The 18,445-nt window shown below is 43.6% G+C and overlaps 1 protein-coding gene and 1 non-coding gene across 2 annotated transcripts; both read left to right on the forward strand.

Annotated features, from left to right (window-relative positions):
- Window positions 1-14,329: 14,329 nt before the first annotated feature.
- Window positions 14,330-15,403, forward strand: LOC115894282 (60S ribosomal protein L5). The gene has a single exon (XM_030921283.1). The coding sequence runs from the start codon at window positions 14,407-14,409 to the stop codon at window positions 15,298-15,300; it is 894 nt and encodes a 297-aa protein (XP_030777143.1). The 5' UTR covers window positions 14,330-14,406; the 3' UTR covers window positions 15,301-15,403.
- Window positions 15,404-16,135: 732 nt separating this feature from the next.
- Window positions 16,136-16,197, forward strand: LOC115894421. The gene has a single exon (XR_004054541.1). It is a non-coding gene; the product is annotated as a U7 small nuclear RNA (small nuclear RNA).
- The last annotated feature ends 2,248 nt before the right edge of the window (window positions 16,198-18,445 follow it).

Consider the following 18,445-nt stretch of genomic DNA (forward strand, 5'->3'; position numbering starts at 1 on the left):
CTGGTACCTCATATAAGTGGAATCATACAATATTTGTTTTATTGTGACTGGCTTACCTCACTTAGCATAATATCTGCAGGGTTTGTCCATGTTGCAGCATCTATCACAATTTCATTCCTTTTTAAGGTTGAATAATATTCCATTGTATTTATATGTACCACATTTTCTTTATCCATTCATTCATTGATGGACATTTAGGTTGAGCTCACCTTTTGGCTACTGTGAATAGTGCTGAAAGGTACATTTTTGACCCATGGAGGACTTTTCAGTCATCTCAAAGTACTTTGAAAATACCTTTTTTTTTCTTTTTTTTACACGGAGTCTCACTCTGTCACCCAGGCTGGAGTGCAATGGGGCGATCTCTGCTCACTCCAGCCTCTACCTCCCAAGTTCAAGTGATTCTTCCCCGTCAGCCTCCCGAGTAGCTGAGATTACAGGCACCCACCATCTAATTTTTTTGTTTTGTTTTGTACTTTTGTAGAAAGGGGATTTCACCATGTTGGCCAGGCTGGTCTAGAACTCCTGACCTCAGGTGATCCATCCGCCTTGGCCTCCCAAAGTGCTGGGATTATAGGCGTGAGCCACCACACCCAACCTTGAAAATAACTTTCGTATGAGGAAATTAAAAAGAATTCAAGTAAATTTCCCAAGATAATGTGGAGTTTTTATAATTAAGAAAACATTAAAGGTATTATAAATCTAAAAGAAACAGAAATTATTGAACGTGTTAGAAAAATATGAAGAAATAGCATTCTATATATCATAAGTGAGTAGAAGAATGCAAGCCTGTTATTAGGTCTATGCATCATACAGTTCAAAGATTGCTCTTGGCTGCCTGCCTGATTTAATAATTCTATTTGCATTTCAATGTGGCCAGAACATGGGCAAGAGGGACAATTTTGATCAAATTGTAGTGTTCCCAGGCCAGGCATATCATGTAATCCCATGCCTGTACTCCCAGCACTTTGGGAAGCTAAAGGGGGAGGATCACTTGAGCACAGGAGTTCGAGACCAACCTGAGCAACATAGTGAGATGCCCCTGCCATCTCTACTAAAAATTAAAAAAAAAAAAAAAAAAAAAAATTACAGTGTTCCCTTAATGAAAAAATCTTGTCTTTTCCTTTCTATATTAATTCCAGTTCTGAGTTGTAGCTTTCGACCTTCAGATAAAAACTGAATTGAGTTTGGAAATATGTTTAGAAAAAACCCACTAAAACAGTGTTTTTCAACTGGAGAACTGTCTGAAGCATTTGGCAATGTCTAGAGACAGTTTTGGTTGTCACAACTAGGGGAGTGTGACTAGCATCTAGTGAATAGAGGCCAGGATACTGCTAAACATCCTACAATGCACAGAACAGCCCCCACATGAAAGAATTATTCAGCCCAAAATGTTAGTGGTGGCACTGTTGAGAAACCCTAATTAAATGAACAAAGTATATCAAATACATATAATTAACCCAGAAAGAATTGGTATTTGAAAAAAGATGATAGCTGGGTATGGCAGCTCAAGGCTGTAATCCCAGCACTTTGGGACAAAGTGGGAGGACTGCTTGAGCTCAAGCGTTCAAGACCAGCCTGGGCAACATAGTGAGACCTTGTCTCTACTAAAAATAAAAAATAAAAAAAGAGGCTAGGCATGGTGGCTCATGCCTGTAATCCCAGCACTTTGGGAGACCAAGGTGGGCGGATCACCTGAGGTTGGGAGTTCAAGACCAACCCGACCAACAGGGATAAATCCCATCTCTACTAAAAATACAAAATTAGCAGGGTGTAGTGGCACGTGCCTGTAATCCCAGTTACTCGGAAGGCTGAGGCAGGAGAATCGCTTGAACCCAGGAGGTGGAGGTTACAGTGAGCCGAGATCATGCCATTGCATTTCAGCCTGGGCAACAAGAGAGAAACTCTGTCTCAAAAATAAATAAAATAAAATAAAATAAAATAAAATAAAAGCTGGGCATGGTGACCCGTGCCTGTAGTCCCAACTACTCAGGAGACTGAGGCAAGAGGATGGCTTGAGCTCAGGAGATCAAGGCTTCAGTGAACCAAGCATCCAGCCTGCTGGGCGACAGAGTGAGACACTGTCTCAAAACCAAATCAAACCAAAACAAAACAAAACAAAACAAAAATGCAGAGTTATTACACATAACTGCACTCCAGCATGGGTGAGAGCCTGTCAAAAAGAAAGGAAGAAAGGAAGAAAGAGAAAGAGAAAGAGAAAGAAAAGAGTTGATCAAAATGAAGCTAAATTTCCAGTTCTCATAGAGGTGTTCAGTTCAGCTGGTAATAGGGCTCCAATAGTTCCTTCCTTCCTTCCTTCCTTCCTTCCTTCCTTCCTTCCTTCCTTCCTTCCTTCCTTCCTTCCTTCCGCCCTCCCTCCCTCCCTCCCTTCTTTACTTCCTTCCCTCCTTTTTTCTTCTTTCCTTATTTTTTTCTCCCTTTCTTTCTGGTGTAGTGATATGAGGGGCACATATACCATCTGCACTACTCATTTTGGAGTTCTATCATTAATTTTAAAGTGGTAGGGGCTGAATGCAGTGGTTCACAACTGTAATCCCAGCACTTTGGGAGGCTGGGGCGGGCAGATCACCTGAAGTCAGGAGTTCAAGACCAGCCTGGCCAACGTGGTTGAAACCTCGTCTGTACTAAAAATATAAAAATTAGTTGGGTGTGGTCGTGGGTGCCTGTAATAATCCCAGCTACTTGGGAGGCTGAGGTGGGAGAATCACTTGAACCCAGGAGGCGGAGGTTGCAGTGAACCAAGATCACGCCACCGCACTCCAGCCTGGGTGTTAGAGTGAGACTCCATCTCAAAAAAAAGAAAAAATTGGCTGGGCGCAGTGGCTCACCCCTGTAATCCCAGCACTTTGGGAGGCTGAGGCAGGCAAATCACAAGGTCAGGAGATCGAGACCATCCTAGCTAACACATTGAAACCCCATCTCTACTAAAAATAAGAAAACTTAGCTGGGCGTGGTGGCGGGCACCTGTAGTCCCAGCTACTCAGGAGGCCGAGGCAGGAGAATGGCGTGAACCCGGGAGGCAGAGATTGCAGTGAACCGAGATTGCACCACTGCACTCCAACCCGGGTGACAGAGCAAGACTCCATCTCAAAAAAAAAAAAAAAAAAAAAAGAAAAAAGAAAAAGAAAAAATTAACTGGTGGTGGAAAGTATGATGGGTGGAGGCGTTTCAGATTGGAAGTCAGGCAGCCTGACAGTCCTACTACCTTGAAGTAGAAAATATTGACCATGTGACTGCAGGCATAGCTTTCCTGACCATCCATTTCCTCCTCTCACAAATGGCCAGGGCCAGTTTTCACTGCAGGCTCTGCTCTGGCTTTATGAAGAGTTCACTGCTGCCATCACTTCTAATTGGTTCATGTCTCATTAGACTGGTGGGGTGCCCAAGCCCAGTGTCTTTATTATCACCACAAAAAGTAGATATAGTAACTACATTGCCCACCTCAAAGGGTTTAGAAAGATCTTGCGCAGTAACTGAAAATACTTTCAAAAGCATAACAACTATAAAATGTGAGGTCCTGAGGAAGGGCGGGATTGGAAAATACTAAAGATGACAACCCAGAGACCAAAATCTGCATGGTTCCATCTGGGGACTTAGGTGAGGTTATTTTTAAGTTTTTTTTTTTTTTTTTAAACTGAGTTCTTATTTTTTGCGGCCATTTAATTTGAAGGAAAACAAGGGCCATTATGGCCTTGAATTTTATCTCAGAGTTATTCAAATCCCTCTTTGGTCCCAGGAGAGTAAATTATAACAGAAAAGAAAAAAAAAAAACCTCCTAAATAATTGGGTCGTCATGGCTTGGATCCATGTGAGCTCTTCTGGGACAAGATTTAATCACTTCATAAATTGCGTATGTTGATTGTGTTATAAATAATAATCCTGTGTGCCTCATTAAGCCCCAAATGCATGTTCTTGCGTGAAATGCATTCCTGTTCTTGCCAGCCTGACTAGATGCATTGTCCATGGAGTTCCGTCTTGGGAAACAGGTGCGCCTGGCTCCATATTAGCCAGGTGCCAGATGTCTCAAGAGCAGTGAATTTATATGCTCATCAGTTTTGACAACCCATGCACTACATTAACTATCTAGACTTCTCTCGTTTAACTCCCACCTTAACTGGAGGGTCAATTAAAATTAATAAAAATTACTGGATAGGAAAAGTAGCTTGCCTCCTGAGACTTGGGGCAATCTGTCTTACGCTACATTTAAGACTTGAGATGGAGTTTTACAAAATGCAAGCCTGTCCTAATTTCTTCTAACAAAACTATTTAAAATATATTTACCTTGAGCCAACTTTTTTTTTTTTTTTTGATGCAGCAATGCAAAATAAACCATTGGCTGGGTGAGGTGGCTCACGCCTGTAAACCCAACACTTTGGGAAGCCAAGGTGGGCGGATCACCTGAGGTCAGGAGTTCAGGAACAGCCTGGCCAACATGGTGAAACCGCGTCCCTACTAAAAACACAAAAAAATTAGCCGGGTGTGGTGTCATGTGTCTGTACTTCTAGCTACTTGGGAGGCTGAGGCAGGAGAATCACTCGAACCCCGGAGACAGAGGTTGTTGTGAGCCGAAATTGTGCCAATGCACTCCAAAAGTAAATAAATAAATAAACAAGTAAACAAGCCTCCAAAAAAGGAAAAAAAAGTCCCATTGTAAGAAGATGATGTACAATGAAAAATCCTACCATGGCAATCTTGGAAAATACAGAATGCTACACACACTTATTATGTGCTAGGTACTAAATGTTTTGCATATCCATAATCAAGATGTGGTACCATTTTGTATGTTTTTAATTTTTACATAAATGGCTTTATGTGGAATGTATTATTTTGTAGCACTTTTTGTTCAACTTATAGTTTTAAGCTCTAGCAAGTGATACATGAGGGCAAATTCATTTCTTTCTCTTTTTTTTTCCTTTCTTTTTTTTTTTTGGAGACAAGGTCTAGCTCCATTTCCCAGGCTGGAGTGCAGTGGCACGATCTCGCTCACTGCAACTTCCCAGGTTCAAGTGATTCTTGTGCCTTTTGAGTAGCTGGGATTACGGTCATGCAACACCACACTCGGCTAACTTTGTATTTTTAGTAGAGATGGGGTTTTGCCATGTTGGCCAGGCTGGTCTCAACTCCTGGCCTCAAGCGATCGACCCAAATTGGCCTTCCAAAGTGCTGGGATTGCAGACCAAATTCATTGATTCTAATTTCTGCTTTGTATTGTATTCACAGTTGGATTGTATGATTTTTGCATTCGTTTGTAGGAATATACCACAGTATACCATGTGTTTATTCCCCATGTCCATATATCATCTTCATTTTTTTTTTTTTTGAGACGCAGTCTCACTCTGTCACCCAGGATGGAGTGCAGTGACAGGATTTCGGCTCACTGCAACCTCTGCCTGCTGGGTTCAAGCAATTCTCTTGCCTCCGCCTCCCGAGTAGCTGGGACTACAGGCATGCGCTACCATGCCTGGCTAATTTTTCGTATCTTTAGTAGAGATGGGGGTTTCAACAGGCTGGCCTGGCTGGTCTCAAACTCCTGACTTCGTGATCTGCCCACCTTGGCCTCCCAAAATGCTGGGATTACAGGTGTGAGCCATTTCACCCAGCACCATCTTCATTTGTAAATGAAATCATAAACAGGTGCGGGGGCTCATGCCTGTAATCCTAGCACTTTGGGAGGCAGAGGTGGGTGAATCCCTTGAGGCCAGGAGTTTGAGACCACCAGGGCAAAATGGTGAAACCCCATCTCTACAAAAAAGAGTAGCCAGGTGTGGTGGCATGCCCCTGTAGTCCCAGCTACTCAAGAGGGTGAGGTGGGAGGATTGCTTTTGCCTTGGAGGTGGAGGTTGCAATGAGCTGAGCTTGGGCAACAGAGTGCGATCCCATCTAAAAAAAAAAAAACAAATCATACAGTACATTTATCCTTGATAAAACCTACAGTAAGTGTCAGCACTTTCCCATGCCACCAAATATTCTCCCAACACAAAATTTTTAGTGGCTATGTTGTATTCATCTATTGTTCATGTGAATAGAACATAAAACATTTAACTAAACCCTTAAACTTGAATTTTTAGGTTGTCTATACCTTTTTTCACTATTATAAATAAAGCCACCACAACTATCAGTACATACAAATATTTGTGTGTATATACATATATATATATAATTTTTTCTTTGATTCAAGGGTAGATTGATAGAAATGTGTGTATATTTTTATTGTTTCCTTAGGAAAAACTCAAATGGAATTATCAGATGAAAAGACATAATCAATTTTGAGGCTTTCAATACATAAATAATGGGGGCTGGGTGCGGTGGCTCATGCCTGTAATCCCAGCACTTTGGGAGGCCGAGGTGGGCAGATCACGAGGTCAGGAGATAGAGACCATCCAGCTAACATGGTGAAACCCCGTCTCTACTCAAAATACAAAAAAGTTAGCGGGGCGTGGTGGTGGGTGGCTGTAGTCCCAGGTACTCGGGAGGTTGAGTTTAGGAGAATGGCGTAAACCCAGGAGGTGGAGCTTGCAGTGAGCCGAGATCGTGCCACTGCACTCCAGCCTGGGCAACAGAGCGAGACACTATCTCAAAAACAAAACAAAACAAAACAAAAATCCATAAATAATGGATCCACATTTTATTTATTTATAGATTGTAATTAATGTCAGAAACACCTGGGTATGCTCCACCTGACTGAAATAAAACAATGCCCATCAGCTGTAAGCTTCTGTGTGCCCTTCCCATTTGATATGATTTGGCTCTGTGTCCCAGCCCAAATCTCGTGTTGAATTGTAACCCCCAATGTTGGAGGAGGGGTCTGGTGGGATATGATTGGATCAGGGGGGCAGATCTCCCCTTGCTGTTCTCGGGATAGTGAGTTCTCATGAGATCTGGTTGTTTAAAAGTGTTTGGCACCTCCCCCCGCCCTTCCTCCTTCTCCAGCCATGTAAGACACGTCTGCTTCCCCTTCACCTTCTGCCACAATTGTCAGTTTCCTGAGGCCTCTTCAGCCATTTGTCCTATATAGCCTGCAAAATTGTGAGTCAATGAAACCTCTTTTCTTTATAAATTACTCAACCTCAGGTAGTTCTTTATAGCAATGCAAGAACAGAGGAATACACCATTCCATCCCCCTTCCTTCCTCCAGAAAGCCCCACTATGCCAATTTTTTTTTTTTTTTGGAGGCACAGTGTCACTCTGTCACCCCGGCTGGAGTGCAGTGGTGCGATCTTGGCTCACCGCAACCTCTGCCTTATGGGTTCAAGCGATTCTCCTGCCTCAGGTTCCCAAGTAGCTGGGATTACAGGTGTCTGCCCCCATGCCTGGCTAATTTTTGTATTTTTAGTAGAGACAGGGTTTCACCACGTTGGTCAGGCTGGTCTCGAACTCCTAACCTCATTATCTGCCCGACTCGGCCCCCACAAAGTGCTGAGATTACAGGCATGAACCACCACACTCGGCCATATGCCAAATTTTGTATTTATTATTCTCATGTACTTATAGAAACAAAATAAAAATATTTATCCTTTTCATGTATTTATATAGTCATATAAATTAAATCATACTATATGTATCCTTCTGCAACTTTGCTCAACATGATGTTTGTGAGATTTATTCATATTGACACATATAATACTAGTTTTTCACTTACATTGCTGTGTAGTATTCCATTGTATGGATGTATGAAACTTCCTCTGCATCTATCTTTGCAATTTTTCTATACATTTAAAATTATGGCAAAATAAAAGTTTGAAAAATCCGATTGCAATGAAAAAAAACTGAAATACAAAGAGGTGAGTTGATTGCTCAGGATCACACAGTGAATACAATGGTTTATCTGGAACTAGAATCCAGGTCTCCAAACCAATGGTACTTTTTCCTAGGTGTCTCCAATAGTCCACCCTATTCCTGGTATCCATTATTCTCCTGTTTGTTTATTTATTTAAATTCACTTATTTATTTTGAGACAGAGTCTTGCTCTTTTGCCCAGGCTGGAGTGCAGTGGCGCAATATGGGCTCACTGCAACCTCCACCTCCTGGGTTCAAGCGATTCTCCTGCCTCAGCCTCCCTAGTAGCTGGGATTATAGGCACATGCCACCATGCCCAGCTAATGGGATTTCGCCATGTTGGCCAGGCTGATCTCGAGCTCCTGACCTCAGGTGATCTGCCTCCCTCAGCCTCCAAAAGTACTGGGATTACAGGTGTGAGCCACTATGCCTGGCCATTCTCCTGTTTATATTGGAGATATATTAATAAATTAAACTTTTTTTGGATCTTCTGAGTGAGAATCCGATAAGGTTGGTCCAACTACAGTCTTTCCTGCAACACTGCAGCCTACTCCCCCAATCTCAAAAACAATCATTTCAAACTTTCCTCCTGTCTCAATCCGCAGAGTCTACCACATTTCTCCTCACTCCCTCAAGGGGTCAGATCTAATTCCCAGCAAGAACATTCGCCATCAGGGGACTTCCCCAGCTTTTTATGACCCAAACTGCAAACCTATTTGTTTCCTCACCTGCCTGCCTTTCTCCAGCCATTAGCACTTCACCAGAAGAGGTGCTCCCCATGCTGTCACAGGTTACACTCTTCACCTGTGTCCTGAATTTTCCCTGCTGCCACCATCTCAGGGACCCATCTAGCAATAATTCTCCCTCTTCTGTTCTCTCCAAGTTCTCCCTCTCTACTGAGGCCTTTAGACATATTCTGTGATCTTCTATTTTAAAAATAATTATTGATACTACATCTACCTTAAATACCTCCCTGGCCCTTCTTTCACAGCCAAACTTCCTGAAAACATCATCTAACTTGTCTCTCCTTCACCTCTCACTTCCCTGTTCTTTTCCTATTTGATTTCTCTGACCATTTGACACTATTAACTGTGTGTATTAGTCTCTTCCATGCTGCTAATAAAAAAAATACCTGAGACTGGGTAATTTATAAAGGAAAATAAATTTAATGGACTCACAGTTCCACATGGCTGGGGAGGCCTCACAATCATGGCAGAAGGCAGAAGGCCCATCTTACATGGGGGAAGGCAAGAGAGAATGAGAGTCAAGCAAAAGGAGAAACCCTTATAAAACCATCGGATGTCATGAGACTTATTCACTACCACAAGAACAGTATGGGGGAAACCACTCCCATGATTCAATTATCTCCCACCAGGTCCCACCCACAACACGTGGGAATTATGGGAGCTACAATTCAAGATGAGATTTGCCTGGGGACACAGCCAAACCATATCACCATGCCATTCTCTTTTAAAAAACAACTTTGGCAGAGCATGGTGACTGGCTCATGCCTGTAATCCCAGCACACTGGGAGGCCCAGGCAGGTGGATCACTTGAGGTCAGGAGTTCAAGACCAGCTTGGCCAACATGGTGAAACCCCATCTCTACCAAAAATACAAAAATTAGCCAGGTGCAGTGGCAGGCACCTGTAATCCCAGCTACTCGGGAGGCTGAGGAAGGAGGATCACTTGAACCCAGGAGGCGGAGGCTACAGTGAGCTGAGATTGTGCCACTGCAATCCAGCCTGGGTGACAGAGCGAGACTCCATCTCAAAACAAAAACAAAAATAAATAAACAAACAAAAAAATACCAGTTTTATTGAGATACAATTCACAAACCATGTAATTCATCAATTTAGGGGATACAATGCAACAGTGCACTTAGTGTATTTACAGATATATGCACCCACACCACAGTTAATTTTAGATCATTTTCACCACTTCACAAAGAAATCCAGTAACTTTTACAATAGCTATCATGCCTTTTTCCCTCCACATCTTCCCACCACTCCAAGCCTGGAGCAACTATTAAACTTCTGTTTCTATAGATTAACCTATTCTGGCCAGGAGCGGTGGCTCACGCCTGTAATCCTAGCACTTTGGGAGGTTGAGGTAGGCAGATCACGAGGTCAGGAGTTCGAGACCAGCCTGACCAACATGCTGAAACCCCGTCTCTACTAAAAATACAAACATTAGCCAGGCCTGGTGGTGCGCGCCTGTAATCCCAGCTACTCAGGAGGCTGAGGCAGGAGAATGACTTGAACCCAGGAGGCAGAATTTGCGGTAAGCCAAGATTGTGCCACTGCACTTCAGCTGGGTGAGGTGAAGCTCCATCTCAAAAAAAAAAAAAAAAAAAAAAAAAAATTGTGTACATGTTTTTATGTGGACTTGTCTTTTCTCTTGGGTATCTGCTTAAGAGTTGAGTAGCTGGGCCATACAGTACCTTTATGTTTAATCATTTGAGGAACCATCCGATTGTTTTCCAAAGCAGCTGCACCCCTGTTTACATTCTCATCAGCAGTACAAGAAGTTTCCTGTTTTTCCACATCCTCAATGATATGGCTTGGCTCTGTGTCCCCACCCAAATCTCATCTCAAAGTATAATCCCCACATGTCCAGAGAGGGACCTAGTGGGAGGTGATTGGATCATAGGGTTGGTTCCCCCATGCTGTTCTCATGTTAGTGAGTGAGTTCTCACAAAATCTGATGGTTTTAAAAGTGGTGGTTTCCCCTGCACACTCTCTCTCTCTGCCACCTTGTGAAAAAGATGCTTGCTTCTCCTTCTGCCATGACTATAAGTTTCCTGAGGCCTCCCCAGCCATGTGGAACTGTGAGTCAATTAAACCTCTTTCCTTTATAAATTATCCAATCTCAGGTAACATCATGGTTTTTTTTTTTTGTTTTTTTGTTTTTTTTTTTTTTTTGAGACAGAGTCTCACTCTGCCGCCCAGGCTGGAGTGCAGTGGCGCGATCTCGGCTCACTGCAAGCTCCGCCTCCCGGGTTTACGCCATTCTCCTGCCTCAGCCTCCCGAGTAGCTGGGACTACAGGCGCCCGCCATCTCGCCCGGCTAGTTTTTTGTATTTTTTAGTAGAGACGGGGTTTCACCGTGTAGACCAGGATGGTCTCGATCTCCTGACCTCGTGATCCACCCGTCTCGGCCTCCCAAAGTGCTGGGATTACAGGCTTGAGCCACCGCGCCCAGCCTATAAATAACTTTTAAGGTTACCCAGTGGTATCCTGGAGCCAACTCACACCACCTCTTGAGACAAGATTTTTAAATATTCAGGAATTTTGCCAGCCAGACCTCCTTCTCCCAGCCAGTTTATCGGCACATCAACTGATGTTACCATTTCTATTAGAAAGAAATTATTCAAATATCTACCAAACACAATCTAACATGTTAGCAAGTAATTTTATGGATCACGTCCCTTAATTAATAATAAAGAGCAAAGTCAAACAATGTTATATTGTCCTTGAAAACTGAATCATCCTTGGGTTAGCTTATTAAACAATGCCTTAGTATGACATTGAACAAATATAAAATCATCTTCTTGGCCTCATTTCCAAATTTTGAATACTTTTTCTTTTATAAAAAATTATGTTTAGAGATAGGATTTCACTCTGTCACTGAGGCTGAAGTGCAGTGGCATGATCTCTGCTCACAGCAACCTCTGCCTCCTGGTTCAAGCGATTCTCATGCCTCAGCCTCCTGAGTAGCTGGGATGAGAGGCGTGTGCCACCATACCTGGCTAATTTTTGCATTTTTAATAGAGATGGGGGATTTGCCATCTCTATGGCAGGTCCAGGTCTCGAACTCCGACCTCAGATGATCTGCCCGCCTTGACTTCCCAAAGTGTGGTACTACAGGCATGAGCCCTCGTACCTGGCCTAGTTAATTGTTCTTAATAGAAAGATAATTTTTCTTTTCTTTTCTTTTTCTTTTTTTTGAGACAGAGTCTTGCTCTGTTGCCCAGGCTGGAGCGCAGTGGCATGATCTCAGCTCACTGCAACCTCCACCTCCCCGGTTCAAGCGATTCTTCCTGCCTCAGCCTCCCAAGTAGCTGGGATTATAGGCATATGTCAACACGCCCGGATAATTTTTATGTTTTTAGTAGAGATGGGGGTTTCATCATGTTGGCCAGGCTGGTCTCAAACTCCTGACCTGGTGATCTGTCCACCTCAGCCTCTCAAAGTGCTGGGATTACAGGGGTGAGCCACTGTGGCTGGCCAAGAATTTTTCTTAATATTAATTTTCCTCCAAACTCCCAGCTCCTCCTTTCAATATTCTGTGTGGGCTTCTTCTCTCCCCTTCCTTAAATAATGGTGTTCTTCAAGAACTGTTTTAGGTTCTTTTCTCTTTTCACTTATCTCATTCATCCCCCATAATTGCCTAATTAATTACTACTCATTCTTTAGACTGCTTAAATCCAATAACTCCTCAGGTAAAATGGGGTTTCCCTCTTTCAGAACACTTATCACAATTCCAATAAACAACACATGGTACAGTTAGTCATTTAATGTCTGTCTTTTTCACTAGACTGTAAGCTGCATGACAGCAGGGATTATGTCTGTCCTTTTCACTTCCATAATCCTCATAGCCTAAATAAATATTTGTTGAATAAATGAATGACTGAATGAATGAGTATGTGAATGGAGGAATAAACAGATGGTGATCTCATCATTCCTCTGTCTGGTAAATCAAGTTTAGACGAAAGCTGCCTCCTTACATGTTTTAAGTTTGGCCTAAAGGTTTCTCTGTACATTGTGAATTATAACAACTGGAGGTGTAAACACACCATAGCCTCCACCTGTGCCAATCACCAAGTTTTGGTCAATCAAAGGTAGCCCACTATTGGAACCATGTTCAAATAAGGCAAATGCCAAGCTGTAACCAATCTGGCTGTTTCCATACCTCACTTCTGTTTTCTGTACATCACTTTCCTTTTTCTGTCTATAAATCTTCTTCTAACATGTGGCTGCACTGGAGTCTCAGAGCTTACTCTGGCTCTGGAGGCTGCTTGATTCACGAATCATTCATTGCTCAATTAAACTCTTTTAAATTTAATTTGGGTGAAGTTTTTCTTTTCACATAGCTTAGTCCATTTTTTGTTGTTTATAACAGAATACCTGAGACTGGACTGGGCGTGGTGGCTCATGCCTATAATTCCACACCTTGGGGGGCCAAGGCAGGTGGATCACTTGAGGTCAGGAGTTTGAGACCAGCCTGGTCAACATGGTGAAACCCCATCTCTACTAAAAAGACAAAAAAAATTAGCCAAGTCATGGTGGTGGGTGCCTGTATTCCCAGCTACTCAGGAGGCTGATAAGGAAAATTGCTTGAACCTAGGAGGCAGAGATTGCAGTGAGCCAAGATCACGCCACTGCACTCCAGCCTGGGTGACAGAGCAAGACTCCATCTCAAAAAAAAAAAAAAAAAAAAAAAAGAATACCTGAAACTGGATTACTTATAAGAAACAAAATTTATATTTTACAGTTTTGGAGGCTGGGAAGTCTAAGGCTGAGGGGGTGCATCTGTTGACAGCCTTCTCTCTTGAGAGCCCCAACGCAGCACAGGACATCACATGGCAAGGAGTGTGAGTGTGCTAGCTCAGGCCTCTCTTCCTCTTCTTATAAAGCCACCAGTCCCAATCCCATGATAGCCCCCCAATTCATTACCCAATCACCTGCTAAAGGCCCTACCTGTTAATAATACCACACTGGGATTCAATTTCAACGAGTTTTGAAGGTGACAAATATCCAAATCATAGCACTTCCCATGGTTTCTGTTTTTACCAGCATACTGACGAATTTTAATAACTATATTTCCAATTATTTCCCTTGGAAATATATTCTTTCTTTCTTTTTGCAACTGAATAACAAAATGATATTCAGGGAAAGTCTCCTGTTATATTCCAAACACAAGTGTTCAAATACCAGAATACAGCCAAGCATGGTGGCTTACGCCTGTAATCCTAGCATTTTGGGAGGCTGAGGCAGCTGGGCCACTTGAGGTCAGGAGTTCGAGACCAGCCTGGCTAACATGGTGAAACCCTGTCTCTACTAAAAATACAAAAATTAACTAGGCGTGGTGGTGCACGACTATAATCCCAGCTACTCAGGAGGCTGAGGCAAGAGAATTGCTTGAACCCAGGAGGTGAAGTTTGCAGTGAGCCAAGATAGAGCCATTGCCCTCCAGCCTGGGTGACAGAGCAAGACTCTGTCACAAAACAAAACAAAACAAAAAACCCCAGAATTCTATGGGAGATACTTTTTAAAGTACGCCAAATGTCAACAAAGGGGGCATACAATTTGGCTATTGCTTGATCTAGGAGAAAGCAGATGTAAACCAAAAAATAAATTTCTATGTCCCCCAACCAACTGAATGAACCCGTCCTCTTGGCCAAAGGCATGCTAAAGAAGACTTGAAACACTAATTCAGGTCATGATGGGAATGGGTGGAGGGACATGCCTCATTATCCCGTTGGAACTGAGGCACAACTGACCAGCATTAACATTAAGACAGGCCAGGCGTGCCCTTTCCCCCCCACCCCTAGCGCCGCTGGGCCTGCAGGTCTCTGTCGAGCTGCGGACGCGGGTCTCTGTTCCGCAGGATGGGGTTTGTTAAAGTTGTTAAGAATAAGGCCTACTTTAAGAGATACCAAGTGAAATTTAGAAGACGACGAGAGGGTAAAACTGATTACTATGCTCGGAAACGCTTGGTGATACAGGATAAAAATAAATACAACACACCCAAATACAGGATGATAGTTCGTGTAACAAACAGAGATATCATTTGTCAGATTGCTTATGCCCGTATAGAGGGGGATATGATAGTCTGCGCAGCATATGCACACGAACTGCCAAAATATGGTGTGAAGGTTGGCCTGACAAATTATGCTGCAGCATATTGTACTGGCCTGCTGCTGGCCCGCAGGCTTCTCAATAGGTTTGGCATGGACAAGATCTATGAAGGCCAAGTGGAGGTGACTGGCGATGAATACAATGTGGAAAGCATTGATGGTCAGCCAGGTGCCTTTACCTGCTATTTGGATGCAGGCCTTGCCAGAACTACCACTGGCAATAAAGTTTTTGGCGCCCTGAAGGGAGCTGTGGATGGAGGCTTGTCTATCCCTCACAGTACCAAACGATTCCCTGGTTATGATTCTGAAAGCAAGGAATTTAATGCAGAAGTACACCGGAAGCACATCATGGGCCAGAATGTTGCAGATTATATGCGCTACTTAATGGAAGAAGATGAAGATGCTTACAAGAAACAGTTCTCTCAATACATAAAGAACAGTGTAACTCCAGACATGATGGAGGAGATGTATAAGAAAGCTCATGCTGCTATACGAGAGAATCCAGTCTATGAAAAGAAGCCCAAGAAAGAAGTTAAAAAGAAGAGGTGGAACCGGCCCAAAATGTCTCTCGCTCAGAAGAAGGATCGGGTAGCTCAAAAGAAGGCAAGCTTCCTCAGAGCTCAGGAGCGGGCTGCTGAGAGCTAAACCAAACAATATGATGATTTTTCAGATACAGACAATAAACGTACAGACAGAAACTAAAAAAAAAAAAAAAAAAAAAAAAAAAAAAAAAAAAAAAAAAAAAAAAGACAGGCCAGGCGTGATGGCTCATGCTTGTAGTCCTAGCACTTTGGGAGGCTGAGGTGGGTGGACCACTTGAGATCAGGAGTTCAAGACCAGCCTGGCCAATATGGTGACATTACATCTCTACTAAAAATACAAAAATTGACCGGGTGCGGTGGCTCAAGCCTGTAATCCCAGCACTTTGGGAGGCCGAGACGGGCGGATCACTAGGTCAGGAGATCGAGACCATCCTGGCTAACACGGTGAAACCCCGTCTCTACTAAAAATACAAAAAACTAGCTGGGCGAGGTGGCGGGCGCCTGTAGTCCCAGCTACTCGGGAGGCTGAGGCAGGAGAATGGCGTGAACCCGGGAGGCGGAGCTTGCAGTGAGCTGAGATCCGGCCACTGCACTCCAGCCTGGGCGACAGAGCGAGACTGCGCCTCAAAAGAAAAAAAAAAAATACAAAAATTGGCCGGGCACGGTGGCAGGTGCCTATAATCCCAGCTACTCAGGAAGCTGAGGCAGGAGAATCACTTGAACTCAGGAGGCAGAGACTCAATGAGCTGAGATCATGTCACTGCACTACAGCCTGGGCAACAGAGCAAGACTGTCTCAAGCAACAACAACAACAAAGACTCATTAAAACAGTGGCCAGGGTGTGGTGGTGGCTCATGCCTGTAATCCTAGCACTTTGAGAGACTGAGGTGGAGGATTACTTGAGGCCAGGACTTGGAGGCCAACCTGGGCAACTCACAAAGCATTACAGCTCTTTTAGAATTTGTCTAGCAGGCTTTCCGTTTTTTTCTGGAAAGCACCCCCCCCACCACCACCACCAAAAGAAAAGAAAAGAAACAACAACAACAACAACAACAAAAATCTCCATTAAAACAGAGACCTTGGCCTGGCGCAGTGGCTCATGCCTGTAATCCCTGCACTTTGGTAGGCAAGGCAGACGGATCACCTGAGGTCAGGGGTTCGAGACCAGCCTGCCAACGTGGTAAATCCCCATCTCTACTAAAAATACAAAAATTAGCTGGGTGTGGTGGCGGGCGCCTGTAATCTCAGCTCCTTATGAGGCTAATGCAGGAGAATTGCTTGAACCGGGGAGGCGGAGGTTGCGGTGAACTGAGATCGTGCCACTGCACTCCAGCCTAGGTGACAGAGCGAGACTCCATCTCAGAAAAAAAGAAAAGGAGACCTTAAGACTGACAAAACACTCTTTGTAGCAATAAGATTGTTCTACGTGTCCGTGTGAAGAGACCCCCAAACAGGCTTTGTGTGAGCAACATGGCTGTTTATTTCACCTGGGTGCAGGTGGGCTGAGTCCGAAAAAGGAGTCAGCAAAGGGTGGTGGGGTTATCATTGGTTCTTACAGGTTTTGGGATAGGCGGTGAAGTTAAGAGCAATGTTTTGGGGGCAGGGGGTGAAGCTCAGCAAGTACATTCTCAAGGGTGGGGAGAATTACAAAGAAACTTCTTAAGGGTGGAGGATATTATAAAGAACCTTCTTAAGGGTGGGGGAGATTACAAAGTGCATCCATCTGTTAGGGTGGGGCAGAAACAAATCACAATGGTGGAATGTCATCAGTTAAACTATTTTCACTTCTGTGGATCTTCAGTTACTTCAGGCCATCTGGATGTATATGTGCAGGTCGCCGGGGATATGATGGCTTAGCTTGGGCTCAGAGGCCTGACAAAGATACCAACATGTCAGAAAGCAGACCCAAAAAGAAATGGAAGTGTTTTACCCCAAAATACATTTATTTGACATACTTTGAAATGGCCCTGCAAAACTGTCCCTTGTGGGGAAAATCTCCATTCTGTAGAGAATCCTCTTCCCTTTCTAGTTGTTTCCTGATCCAGGAAAGAATTATCTAAGAGTCTGACATCTTTTTAAGTCTAAGATAGATGTACAATTCTATTCTCTCTGAGCCTGCTACCCGGAAGCTTCATCTGCATAATAAGAACCTTGGCCTCCACAACACCTTATCCACTTTATGGATACTTACACCACTTTTATGGATTCCAGGTCTTTTAAGATGAACTCTTTCTACCAATTACCAATCAAAAAAATCTTTGAATCTACCTATGACCTAGAAGCCACTCCACCCACCCCTTTCAGTTGTCCCACCTCTCCGGACTGAAGCAATGTACATCTTACATGTATTGATTAATGTCTTATGTCTCCCTAAAATGTATAAAACCAAGCTGTAGCCCTACTGTCAGAGGTGTTCAAACAAGAGTGACTCTATTTTGAGTGAGGGCTAGGAAAATGAGGCTGAGACTTGCTGGGCTGCAGTTCCAGAAAGTTACGTATTCCTAGCCTTTAGATGTTTACGGTTAAGGGAACAAATTAATAATGTTTACTAAAACAGACCCAGAGTTGGAAGTGTCCAGATATCCCAATATCTGGAGGACAAAGGCATTCCTAATTTTGCTTTAAAGATAATATCAATTCTTGCAAAATACAGTAATTAAGAAAATTAATATTTTATCACAAACCATTGTAGCAGAGCACATCTCCCCATATATACAAGCATTGTACCCAGGGTGGATGCATTCCTCCTCTTACTTTCGGGAACATCCTACTTTCTCTGTGGAGTAGCTGTTTTTCACCCCTCTACTTTCTTTCTTTCTTTTTTTTTTTTTGAGACGGAGTCTTGCTCTGTTGCCCAGGCTGGAGTGCAGTGGCCGGATCTCAGCTCACTGCAAGCTCCGCCTCCCGGGTTCACGCCATTCTCCTGCCTCAGCCTCCCGAGTAGCTGGGACTATAGGCGCTCGCCACCTCGCCCGGCTAGTTTTTTGTTTCGTTTTGTTTTGTTTTTTGTATTTTTTAGTAGAGACGGGGTTTCACCGTGTTAGCCAGGATGGTCTCGATCTCCTGACCTCGTGATCCGCCCGTCTCGGCCTCCCAAAGTGCTGGGACTACAGGCTTGAGCCACCGTGCCCGGCCCCCCTCAGCTTTCTTAATAAACTTGCTTTTACTTTGCACTGTGGACTCACGCTGAATTCTTTCTTGCGTAAGATCCAAGAACCCTCTCTTGGGGTCTGGAATGGAACCCCTTT

This window comes from Rhinopithecus roxellana, chromosome 17, assembly GCF_007565055.1.
Source record: "Rhinopithecus roxellana isolate Shanxi Qingling chromosome 17, ASM756505v1, whole genome shotgun sequence".
Classification (NCBI taxonomy): domain Eukaryota; kingdom Metazoa; phylum Chordata; class Mammalia; order Primates; family Cercopithecidae; genus Rhinopithecus; species Rhinopithecus roxellana.

What these genes read in the sequence shown, in the direction of transcription:
- LOC115894282 (XM_030921283.1), top strand. Translation starts at nt 14,407, where the DNA reads ATGGGGTTTGTTAAAGTTGTTAAGAATAAGGCCTACTTTAAGAGATAC.